General features: G+C 42.1%; 1 protein-coding gene across 3 annotated transcripts in view; it reads left to right on the top strand.

Annotated features, from left to right (window-relative positions):
- GAB2 (GRB2 associated binding protein 2) overlaps positions 1-12,731 on the top strand; it is a 174,570-nt gene that overhangs the window by 9,224 nt on the left and 152,615 nt on the right. For 2 of the 3 annotated variants that reach the window (XM_081537582.1, XM_081537581.1), the window contains exon 1: positions 3,437-8,066. The exons of the other annotated variant lie outside the window; for it this stretch is intronic. In XM_081537582.1, coding sequence (XP_081393708.1) covers positions 7,872-8,066 — 195 coding nt within the window. In that variant the 5' untranslated portion in view covers positions 3,437-7,871. Of the gene's footprint in view, positions 1-3,436; positions 8,067-12,731 lie in introns of those variants that run through there. 3 annotated transcript variants of the gene reach the window in all.

Below are 12,731 nucleotides of genomic sequence, written 5' to 3'. Positions count from 1 at the left end.
TGAAGGGGTGCTTATTACTTTTGTGTTGGTCGCACTCACAGTTCCAAATACTGTCAAGACTTCATCTCATTGGCTTCATCTGTCCCTTTTACTGTTTCTTTGCTGGAACATTTTAAAGTAAATTTCTTGACATGTACATAAGTCTTATAAGCATATATATGAAAACAAAGGAAAAAAAGATGTGTGACTATACCATACCTTATGTACGCATTTCCCCTGGTTAGACAGGTATGTTACTTCAAGTTATTCACAGCTGTAGGCAGTATAGGCTCATTCTGTTATCAGGTGGAGCATCATCTGAGAGTTTCACCCTAACTGGTAAGTCACAGTGTTTAAGTATCATTAAGTATCACCACAGTACACTTGAAAGGTTTTCTTGGACAGGCAGTCTGTATATCTTTCCTTACCCTGCCTTGGAGAAACATACTCATTGGAGCTTGGCTGACTTACAAGAGCGAGGGAGAGGGCTAAGTTTTATATACAGTAGTGAAGAGATTAATCTTCTTTTGAGGACTATAGGAATGAATCTGTTGCTTTGATCTTTTGACATAATTTTCTAGAGGAAAATATGAATATAGGCTCAATAGATATATAATTTTTTGCATACCAACAAAGGCTACAGTATGTTGAGTTCAAGGCCCATTAGAAGTCTATCTGAAGATACTGTCATTAATGAATAATGGGTCTACAGTGTCCATGGTATTCCCTTCAGAGTTTACTGTCTTGCTGGGGAAGCAGCATGGATTTTAATGGCAGACAATACAAATGGCAAAGACCAGTGTTATAAGAGCCCAGGAGAGGTTGGTATAGTGTGGTCAGTGATTCCAGTGTCACAAGACATACATTTAGATTTTACTTGCTGGGGAATCTGCCATTTCACCTTTCTGCACCCATTTCCTTATGCATTCTTAGCTCTCCGTTCATGTGTTGCCTTGTGGCAGCCTTTCCTGCGTTGTCAGCCCCATCAAAATGAGTTATGGAACCCCTTCTCCAGGCTCCTGTGTTACTGTGCCTTAGTACCGCTGTTAGTTTATGCTGTGCTTTCCCCAGGATGGTATCTTCTGGAGTGTACCATGTCCTTGTTCATCTTTGTAGCCCAGGTTCCTAAAGCACAGTGAGTTACTGGTTGACGAGGACTTTCTATGCTTTTAGTGTAGTAGTGTTAGTCACTCAGTTGTATCCCACTCTTAGCAACCCCATAGACTGCAGCCCGCCAGGCTCCTCTGTCCATGGAATCCTCCAGACAAGAATGCTGGAGTGGGTTGCCATTCCCTTCTCCAGAAGATCTTCCCGACTCAGGGATCGAACCCAGATCTCCTGCATTGCAGGCAGATTCTTTACTGTCTGAGCCACCAGAGGACTTTATATGCTTTTAAGTTTTGAACAAATATTACTTTAGGGTTGGTTACATTTCTTTGGGGAAGAAAGAGCTTGAGCTAGAATTGGATTGAAAGTGTGTTTTTTTTTTCTCTTTCAGCAGCAATTTGTGGAAACTGGGATAAGCTATAAAAATTGAATTTTTGGTGATATTTAAATTTTAATCATATAATAAAGTTATAAATACAGAATATTATAAAAAAGCAGAGACATTAATAAAAAGCACCTGTAATACTCCTACTATAGCATAAACATTGTTAACATTTTAGTGTATATCCTAGTCTCTTTTTTCTTATGTTTATATGTGATTTGTGTATTTTACAAAATCAGAGCAAGACTGTGCCACCTTTTGTATGCTTAAGTTAATATAGTATTGAAAATATTTCCCTGTGACACAAATAGTCTTCTAAGACATGGCTCTAAATGGTTGCTTAGGCATAAGGTGTGTGTGCTGTGCTCAGTCGCTCAGTTGTGTGCGGCTCTTGTCGACCCCATGCACTGTAACCCGCCAGGCTCCCCTGTCCATGGGGATTCTCCAGGCAAGAACACTGGAGTGGGTTGCCATGCCCTCGTCCAAGGGAATCTTCCCAGTCCAGGGATCGAACCCAGGTCTCCCACCTTGCAGGCAGATTCTTTACTGTCTGAGCCACCAGGAAAGCCCTAATGTGTCACAACACAGAGCCTCTCAAGCATGTGTAGTGTAAGGACACTTTATAAACATTTTTTATGAGTTCTTGATGTTGAATTAATTTATCTTTATTATTATGTTACCCAAATGTCTATAAACAAAAACTATGATGTAGAAATGTTTTCTTACAGTCCTTCTACAATTATTAAAACAAAAAAAAATTACAGATTAAATTTGGAATCAATATGATTCACATGAGCAACACTGGATATTTTGCTGAAACTAAATTGTTGTTTAAAATGTGGATATAGCCCTTACTCTTATGGAGGCTGTCTGTTCTGTGTCCCATTCCTTTCTTTGTTTGACCTGCAGTGAGTTTGTCTAGCAAGCCATTTATTTAATAAGTGGCTTATTAATAAATATGACCACATTATTAAGTATACTTTTAATAAGTATGACCACATTGTTTATATGCCATCACCTCTGTCCTTCTTTCTCATTAGTCATTAGTGTATGAAATTTAAAGAAGTGTTGTTGTGTTACTTGCTCGATCCTGTCCAACTCTTTGCGACCCCATGGACAGTAGCCCGCCACTCTCCTCTGTCCATGAGATTCTCCAGGCAAGAATTCTGGACTGGGTAACCATTCCCATTTCCAGGGAATATTCCTGACCCAAGTGTTGAACCCACGTCTCTGGCGGTGGCAGGCAGATTCTTTACCACTGAACTAGCAGGGAAGCCCTGAGCAAGTTTCTTAATCTTTCAGAGCTTTCATTTCATAATCTGAAGTGGAGACAATGATAACTTTAACCAGTTAATTGAATAATTTTAACTCAGAGGACTGTAAACATGAACGCTTTTGCCCCCCTCTAGTCAGAACTCCCAATTGTGCTTTGTCAAAATCTCCATTTCCTCTAGGGCAGGGGTTCCCAACCTCCAGGATCTAATGCCTGATGATTTGAGGTGGAGCTAATGTATTAAGAATAGAAATAAATTGCACAATAAATGTAATGCACTTGAATAATCCCCAAACCATTTGACCTCACCGCAGTCCATGGAGAAATTGTCTTCCTCGAAACCAGTCCCTGGTGCCAAAAAGGTTGGGACCACTGCTCCAGGGGCCTGATCCCTTGATGAGACCTAGGGCAGAGTCCACAGGCTTCTCGGTCACTCTGGGTTACTGAAAGTCCATCATTGTAAAATCGGACTGTTATCTAGTTGAAAGCTTTCCCTACTCCTAGTACTGTCCAGACTTGTGACTCTGGGGCTGTGAAGTGGGAAGAGGTAGATTTGGGTTATCTTTCTACTCTGCTTCCCTGTTCCTCGCCTCAGAGAGTTTGGGGGTGAGAGGATATATAAGTATGTCTCCGGTATTTCTTCCCTGCTCTTGTCTCAGCTCCACTGGTTGGTTTGTAGGGATGGGCTAGAGGGAGAGGGCCAGGAATAAAGTGTCCCTTACATGGCTGCCCTTGGGTCCTCCTTGATGGTATCTGCTGGTTGCCTGACCAGCACTGCCTGTGCACACTCCCCACACTTGTAAGCTCTTTAGAGAAGAGGCTTTTCCCACTGTGTGTTCTCCAGACACTGAGAGGAAACTGGTGTTACATCTTTCAGTCTCTTTTAGGCCAACCCCTCCATCTCCTGGTACCCCACAGCTGGAGTCCACTTACCTAATGGACAGCTCTCTTGAGTGGGAACCTGGCAAGAGGGCTTAAGGTCCTCAGTGTCCGCGGGACTTCTTGACGAAGGGGACTCACATTCATGCCAAACTTGGGGAGCAGCATTGGTGCCCCTTCTCACTCCGTTCCTCCCTTCCCAGTCCAGGATAATCCGCGGCAGATCTGTAAGTCAGCTGCCTGAGCAGATGTTCACCAGGCCTTACAATTTTTAAAAATTCTTGTCCCAATTCTTTTTTGTGCGCACCCATAAGCTCTGCAACTGATTGACTTAGAGAAGCCCACCGTGGGAGTAGGGAGGGTACCACGCCAGAGGATGACACAACGCACTAGGTCAGAGGATCCAAGGTCCCCCCTCCCGTCTCTGCTCTTCCTTCTGTGGACTGGGGAGGGGTGAGGACAGTGCGGGGGCACAGATGGGCTTGGATTAAAAAGGTTTCATACTATACTTTCTTAATAAATTCTTGAATGAGCCCAGCCTCAGTTATTGACTACTCTCTTTCCTTTGTGGCCTCTGTTTGCCAACCTGGTGCAGCTGGAAAAGTCACATTCAGCATTCACTTCAATAACTACTTCATAAATTGCTGTGGTATTAAATATGATAATGCTAGGCACATTGTAAGCCCTCTGTAAACGGTACTGTTACAGTTATCGCAGTCCTGAGTTTGACTCTTCTGTTGTTAGACCTTTAGGTAGTTTACTGTTTTCCACTCTTTTAAATAACAATGTGATGATCTTTATAGCAAAGACTTTTATCCTGAAGAAAAACTCCTGTAAATGGAATGTCTAGTTCAAAGAGTGGAGCTATTTGCATGGTTTTTGTTATATCCAAATTGCCTCTCAGAAAGGATGGAGTTTTGATTTCCCTGATTCTTCTTTGATACCTGATTCTTCTTAGATAACAGGTAGTATAATTATTGAAAATATTTGACAATCTGACAAATGAAAAAGTAGTCCCTTGTTGTAATTTGGATGTGTTTGATGGCTACTGGTTTGAATACATTTCCATGTATCAAAGACTCATGTTTTTTTTAACAAATTGCTTGTTCAGATAATACTTGCTTTTTAATACAACTGGGAAGATTGAGTGGCTTTGGGTGTGAAAAAAGGTGGGGCGGGGGGTACTTAGAATAGCTTGAAGAGGGAATCTCCAGCAATAGGAAGGAAAATAAATGACCAGACCTGACCAGACTTTCCTTTTACTTATTAGTTGCTTTCTGAGACCTTTTAGCTCCAATTCCATAGATTTCCTCTGGGCAGGCTTCTCATCTCAATTCAGTTGCAAGACCTCCCTAGAATGTCACCTACTTTGTGCCACTCCCAGATTCCCTCCTGAAGGACACGTATCTCCTCACATCATCCTCCCCTTCTTCTGTACAGCTCTTAGAATGTTGCTGTGACTGTGTTTTTAGACTGCTCTTTTAATTACATGGATATCTCAAAGGCTGCAGTTTTTTTATTTTTGACCTCTAGTGTTTGGCACACTGGCACTTAGGCAAGAAGTAAGGTGATGAGTAGGAATCATCCTTTCTGGCAGCTCACAGTTTATCAAAGAAAATAGACATCTAAACTTAATAAATATAATGGAGAACATTCTTCTGTACTCGGGGTTGTAGAAAGTGTTGCAGGAGAGTGAAACAGAAGGCTTAATTTCACTTAAAATGGGGCCACAGAGAAAGCTTCAGCAAAAAATGGCAGAGGAGCTGGGCTTTGAAGAATGAGTAGGAGTTCATCAAGCAGATGGGAGAGGAACATTTCAAGTAAAGAGGACAGCTTATCTAAGGTCTAAAGACACAGGCACTTAAATGTGGAAGGAACGTATGTGGATGGGGAAGGAGGAAGAATGAGGCTCCAGTGGCCACCAAGAACCCATTTTCAGTCCCGTTCCTCACCACGATCCCTTTGGTTTGTCTGGAATGTCTCTCCCCTATCTCCTCAGACCCTAGCAGTCATTCTGCAAAGATACTGAATAGCTATTATACACAATGCACCAAGGAAAATAGGCAAAAATGAGTCATTGGGCAACCCTGAATGACATCACGTGAATGTTAGCCCCATACTGAAAATCATCACAGAAGTGTGGTATCTTACTTGATGCTTTTTGGACTGCGAAGATTTCAAATAACTGAGGCATTTTCTACTGTAGCAGCTGTGATAAAATAGATATTCTTAATAATCAAAGGAGTATTCCAGTTTCTTTAGTCCCCCATGATAACAGTTTGTCTCAAACCAGCCTTAGGCAATCAAAGAAAATATAGCTTCATATCTTTTTTATATAATTGATCTGATTTTCTGTCAGTTCTCATCTGTTGCTCCAATTTTTTTGCTTCATGATAAATCTTTGGACATGATAAGGCATGCCCAAAACTTAGTGGCATAAAGTAACCACTATTTTGCTCACAGATACTGTAGGTCAAAAATTCAGACAGGGCATGGGAAGGACTTGTTTCTGCTCCCAAATGTCTGGCACCTCAACTGTAAAGACTTGAATGGCAAAGGGTCCCTCAACTTCTGGGAACTGAAATCTGAAAAGTGTCAGCAGGGCTGGGATGACTCAGAGGCTTCACTCAGCTGGGGCTGTCGACTAAGAGTATCTACAAGTGGCCTCTACACGAAGCTGAGGCTTCCTCCCAACATGGCAGCCTCTAAGTAATCAGACTTCTTACATGGTTGCTCAGGGGCTCTAAAAGTGAGGGTCTTAGTGGCCGAGATAGACACTTCGGGGCCTTTTTTAAAGGGCCTCGTCTTTGAAGTCGCACAGTGTTACCTTTGCCAAATCTAGTGATCAGGGGAGTCTCAGGCCCACTCAAATTCAAGGGACGGAAACACAGGCTCAAAATTTCTTGGTCGATGGAATGTCAAAGAATTTGTGGCCATTTTTTTAAAACTGCCATATTAATAGTTTAATTTTTCCAGATAAACAGTATCCTTTGAATCTTTTCAAAGTTCAACTTCCTAATCAGAACTTTTTGAGTAAATACTTCATCCTTCAGAATTCTGCCCCCTTTCTAAACCCCCAAGTTTTACTTGATCGGGTAGAGATTTTGTTGCATCATTTATCCCCAGGTCTTCACCAGCCTAGACCAGTGTGTGACAAACAGTTGATGTTTGGTACCTGTTACCGACTGCTGCTTGAGAATGCTTGTTATGTCTATGTGTGAGTTAGAAGAGGATATCTGTGTGGCCATCCGTATTGATGTCTGTGTGGTGTCCTCTGCTTCTTTATCTAGTTTGGAAAGTATCCTGGCATTGTCTGTTGAGTTGTTACTAATAGTGTCTGTCCTTTGGGAACAATGTGCAGGTAGCCACTATGGAGGTGGTGGTGCTAGACATTTGTCCCAAAGTCCTGTGCACGGAGGCCTCTTTGTGCCAACCGCAGACCTCTGCTGGCCCACCAGTCTCTCAGCAGCTTCTCAATGCCCTGAATGCCACACTCAGACTTTAGAGAGTGGGTGGTGCTGCCCCAGCCTCTCTTTCTGGCCGCCGCCTGCTGCTGCCTCCAGTCCCTTGCTCCCATACCATGTACTGGCACAGAGCTGAAGCTTGAGCTTCAGGAGCCTGAAGGCCACCCACATCTACTGTATGGGAAACTGGAGTCTCAGGATTTTTAAGTTCCATTGCTCCCTGAGTTGAAGCGGGTTTTGGTGACAAGAAGGAATGTGTATGTGAGGAGCGGGTGTGTGAATGAGGCCTGGGTCTTTGTCTACCTTTTTCTGCCCTTTTCCTTCCCCGTAAGGCCAGAGGGGGTGGGCTTCTCTTTTACTTCCCCGTCCATGGCTGGGGCTTCTTGTATCACATCCTCCTTTCCAACTCAAGCTTAGCCGCAAATAAGGATGCACTTTATAGATGGAGCACATGATGAGAAACTGCTGCGTCAACAAGGGAACACAAATTGGGAAGCATTTCAAAGATAGTGAAGCAGTTATTCTCCATTACATTAAGTCCCAAGTGAAATGACCTAAACTAGTTATCAACCACATTTGTACTACCAGACCACATTTTCACAGCTCCAGGACCATAAAAGGAGTCTGGAGCATCTGTATGAGGAAGATGTGATGCATTTGTCAGGACTGTGAAGTGCTGCCCTGTCCTTGTTACTGACTTTAAAAATTGAATCCTTGAGTGTCAGTTTTCTCCTCAGTAAAATGGGAATACACTTAGGGCTTCTAATTGGCAGCTGTTGTGGCTCAGATGGTAAAGAATCCGCTTGCAATGCAGGAGACCTGGGTTCAATCCCTGGGTTGGGAAGATCCCCTGGAGGAGGGCATGGCAACCCACTCCAGTATTCTTGCCTGGAGAATCCCATGGACAGAGGAGCCTGGCAGCCTACAGTCCATGGGGTCGCAAAGAGTCAGACACGACTGGGAGACTAAGCACCTGGCACAGGTAAGTGTAGCAGGATCATTACATGAATGCTTAGATGATTTGTGTAGAAACCAGTTTCCCATCCCATTCTTCCTGAAGCTTCCTAACACTGTTTCTAAAAGACCTAGGAAACTTTAGAAAATACAGATGCCAGCCTGCTCTGGTCTAAATAAATCAGAACCTCTGAGGGATGAGGCCGAGGGGTATGTGTTAAAAAGTTAGTTCATGTGACTTTGTGCACCCCCTGATTATAAAGACCTCTGCAAAAAAAAAAAAAAAAAAAGACTAGAAATACAATATTGTAGTATTCTGGGAGTGAGTCCTTTTATGAGACTCTGTAAGCCTTCTGTTTAAGTTGGGCTTGACCAGGTTAGAAATCACTTATTTACTGCTTGCTGTTGTGGGCTTCAGTGTAATAGCCTTGCCAAGCCCAGTTTCAGTTCCAAATCCTTTGTAAACTGAGGGGACAGATGCAAAGTGCCTCCTTATTTGCATGAATGTCCCTATCAGGGTTTTCTATTAACTGGATTTGTGGTTGGTGAGCTTTGAGCCAGCAAGTGCTGTGGTCTCTTGTTACTACACTTGATGTGCATGGTGTTAACATAAACCGTCTGTCTAAAGCTGCCTGATCCTAAAATGGATGAATTTGTGTAATGGTGGTTACAAAGGGATCTATATTATCCTAAAGAGAACAAAACAGCATTATCTTACCCTTGTAGGAAGTTATTGTGCAACAAATGCCTAAATGCCTGCTGGGTGCAAGGACCTCTGCTAGGTGTGGTGAGGGACAAGTATTATAACAGGAGTCATAGGAAACTGATAACATTGGTACCGTGTGGGGATTTGGGTAGGGAGAGATGGTCAAAGGGACTTTGACTTCATAATGTTTCAGTTCTTTTCTTTTTTACTTTATTAAGATATAATTCACATGCCATAAAATTTGCCACTTTAAAGTGTACAAGTCGGTGTTTTGAGCGTAATTCACACGGTTGTACACCACCACTGTCTCATTCCAGAGCAATGTCGCCCCAAAAGGAAACTCCGTAACCCTTCAAGTAGCCATTCTCCATTCCATTCTGCATTCCTCCTCCCCAAAGCTCATGGCAACCACCCTTGCTTTCTGCCTCTGTGGGTTTGCCTGTTGTGGATATTTCATATATGGAATCATATACTACATGGCCTTTTATGTCCAGCTTCTTTTGCCGAACATAATGATTTCCAGGTTCATCAGTGCTGTAGCATGTACGTACTTCATTCCTTTTTGTCTGAATAATATTCCATTGTGTGAATATTTCACATTTTGTTTAACTGGTTTAATGTGACTGTTAAAATGAATGCTTGGGTGATTCGTATGGAAACCAGTTTCCCATCCCATTCTTTGTAAAGGACCCAGTGGAATTGTTAGGTCATATGGTAACTCTATGTTTAACTTTTTAAGGAGCTGCCAAATGGTTTTTCTCAACTTTTTTAATAAAAAGAATAAATCATGTACTATTTTTGCAGTTATGAATCAATTTTTTAATTTACTTTTAAAATAGAAAATTTTGCAGGGTTACTAAGAAGAGTGTACATCTAGTTGTATTTTCTGGAGCTCACCAAGTTCTGTTGCTTCTTAATTTTTTATAAAGTCACAAAATCAGAACAGTAGAACTTCCTTCTATCAGAGTCTCTAAAAGAAGAAATGGAGAAGAACATGGATTCATTCTTCATGTCAATCTTAGATGTTTCCCCCACAGTAAAATATATGCCGTTCGTCAGAGCATGTTGACTGAAACTCTTGCCTAGCACTAAACAAATTCTGCCAACGATCAAGTCATGTATACACCTCTTTCCTGCTAGATTGGACCTAGGGAGGGAGGAAAGACTAATCAGTCCTATTTTCCTGTTTATACACCTGGGGCTTCCCAGGTAAAGAATCTGCCTGCCAGTGCAGCTAACACAAGAGACATGAGTTCAATCCCTGGGTCAGGAAGATCCCCCTGGAGAAGGAAATGGTAACCTACTCCAGTATTCTTGCCTGGGAAACCCCATGGACAGAGGAGCCTGGCGGGCTACAGTCCATGGGGTTGCAGAGTCAGACATGACTGAGCACAGCACAGTGGAGCATATGCTTAATATATGCCCATTAAATATTGATTTGAATTATATTAGCATCCTTATTCTTTTCAACTAGATAGTAAGAGGAAAATTCTTTTCTGACCAAGATCCCTAATTCATGTCTCTGTTATGTGGAGTTTCTCATTCTTCTTTTTCTACCCAAAGAAGTATGCGTGAAGGCAAGGCGAGAGTTAAGTTTTTTTCTTTTTTTTTAAAGCAAAAATAAGCTGGGCGCGGTGGCGCGTGCCTGTAATCCCAGCTACTCGGGAGGCTGAGGCTGGAGGATCGCTTGAGCTCAGGAGTTCTGGGCTGCAGTGCGCTATGCCGATCGGGTGTCCGCACTAAGTTCGGCATCAATATGGTGACCTCCCGGGAGCGGGGGACCACCAGGTTGCCTAAGGAGGGGTGAACCGGCCCAGGTCGGAAACGGAGCAGGTCAAAACTCCCGTGCTGATCAGTAGTGGGATCGCGCCTGTGAATAGCCACTGTACTCCAGCCTGGGCAATATAGCGAGACCCTGTCTCTTTTAAAATAAAAAAAAAATAAATAAATAAAGCAAAAATAAGCAAAACTAGTTGTGGGAGTAGGATTATTGCATTACTTGCCATGAAGTTATGTTCTCTAAGCATGTCCATAGCTCTGAGAGCAGAAGGTTCGTAGAGAGGATTTGAGTCAAGAGTAGAGAAATTATTTTCTGAGAATATATTGTGAGCCACACACACACATACGTATATATACATATACATGTAGGTATGTATATAAAATATTTATATGGATTTGCCTGTTCACGGATAGACTTGTCTATTCGTATGTATATTGGATATTGTTCTGAGCATTTCTTATATGTTTTTTATGAATTATCTCATTTCATCTTCACAGCAGCCCTAAGAGATAGGCACTTTTATTTTCTCTATTTTATGGATAAGGAACTGAGAAATAGGGAAATGTAGGAAATTTGCTAAGTCTTCTCCATTAGAAAAGAAGGGAAGCAGATTTTTGGCCCCACGCAGCCTGGCCTCTCTGTATAGAATAAGCACATGTTTTTGTGGGACAAGTTTGGATCCTAGCTCTACTGTTTAATAAGAATATGACCTTGGACAGCTTATCTAATCTCTCTGAGCCTCAGGTAGCCAGCAGATTGGGAGTAAAGCTCTTCATTCCATTTTAGTTCCCCCTGCTACTTTCATGTAAATATGTCTTAGCTAACATTACACAGCCTGACAGTGGCAGAATATGAGCGTGATGGCAGATTTCAACTGAAACTTTTTGGTGTTTGGTTGTGTAACAAGCAAGTGATTCAGCATGTCCTTTTCTGGCCATGCTACAACGTTGCTTTCTAAACTCACTGAGAAACCACTGTTACTATGGGCTTAATTCTGACCCCGTGGGAAATATTTTAGTAATATGGACTTGGTGAGAGCTTGGGAATATGATGGTCAGTTCAGTTTGCTATCAATGAAGAGAGAGAATATAGAACCCCAGACTTTAGAGATGCGTATTTCAGAAAGTGTGTACCTAGAAATCTTGACCAGTGCTTGTACATCTAGAGAAGACAACCTAAGGGATTGTATCAAAAAAGGAGTAGTCAGAGCCTCAGAGCCCTTTTGGTGTGAGGAAAAGAAGAGGAAGTCGATTTACTTTTCTTCTAGTTGTGATTTTTCTTGTGCTAAATTTAGTGTTTGTTTTTTTTTTTTTATGGCTATTCTGGATGTCCATTGCAGTGCTCAGGCTTTCTCTAGCTGTGGCACACAGCCTTAGTTGCCCCATGGTATGTGGGATCTTAGTTCCCTGACCAGGAATCAAACCTATGTCCCCTGCTTTGGAAGGCAAATTCTTAACCTCTGGACCACCAGTGTCTTCAGTGTTTCAGTCTGTGAATTATTTATCTTCTTCCTACTTTCCATGGAAATGGTAGAATTCCCTAAATGATCTACTGCCTTTTCTGGAAGCCTGTTTCTAAAGTCAGATCAGAGTTATATTAAATGTATTTTTAGAAAAGCATTCATGTAGAGAATCTGAGAAGCACAAAACTTTCCCTGTGAGTAGAAGCAGCGCGGCTCATAACCACTAGTTTTGATCTCATAACCATGGATCCTATTGGAATTCCTGATTATTAGTAGACACAAATAAAGCAAATGTTTTCTGCTCCCAAATCTACAGGGACTTTATTAAAATTGGAGGGAGAGTATTTTCCAGTGTTTTGAGCTATAAGAAAAATTTGTAAAGGCTAAGTCTAAAGGAGGCTCATGATGACAACTGACTGCAAAAAGGAAGGCTTGGGTCGATTTGCATGCATGATGACTTTGTTCTGTGTAGGAGTTGTGCAGCACACACAGACTTACTTAACTGCTGTTCTTGGAAGGTCCATTAGACCTAAAAATATAAGTATCCCTGTGAATTGTGCTGTGAAAAAAAGCATAACTCGAGTCTTCCCTTTTGTGGATCTTGGAATATGGAGGTCCCAGCAGAAGAGGGTTAAGGCAGTGTATAGGCTTGTACCGAGTGTCTGCTGGATGCCTCTCACTGGGGATGTAAACAATACGGTTTTTGCCTTCAAGAGCCTGGATTAGAAGGAAATTGATCAACCAA

Source organism: Giraffa tippelskirchi, chromosome 10, assembly GCF_054371585.1.
Source record: "Giraffa tippelskirchi isolate mGirTip1 chromosome 10, T2T-mGirTip1v1.2.pri, whole genome shotgun sequence".
Taxonomy (NCBI): domain Eukaryota; kingdom Metazoa; phylum Chordata; class Mammalia; order Artiodactyla; family Giraffidae; genus Giraffa; species Giraffa tippelskirchi.
This window is presented reverse-complemented; position numbering and strand designations above follow the sequence as displayed.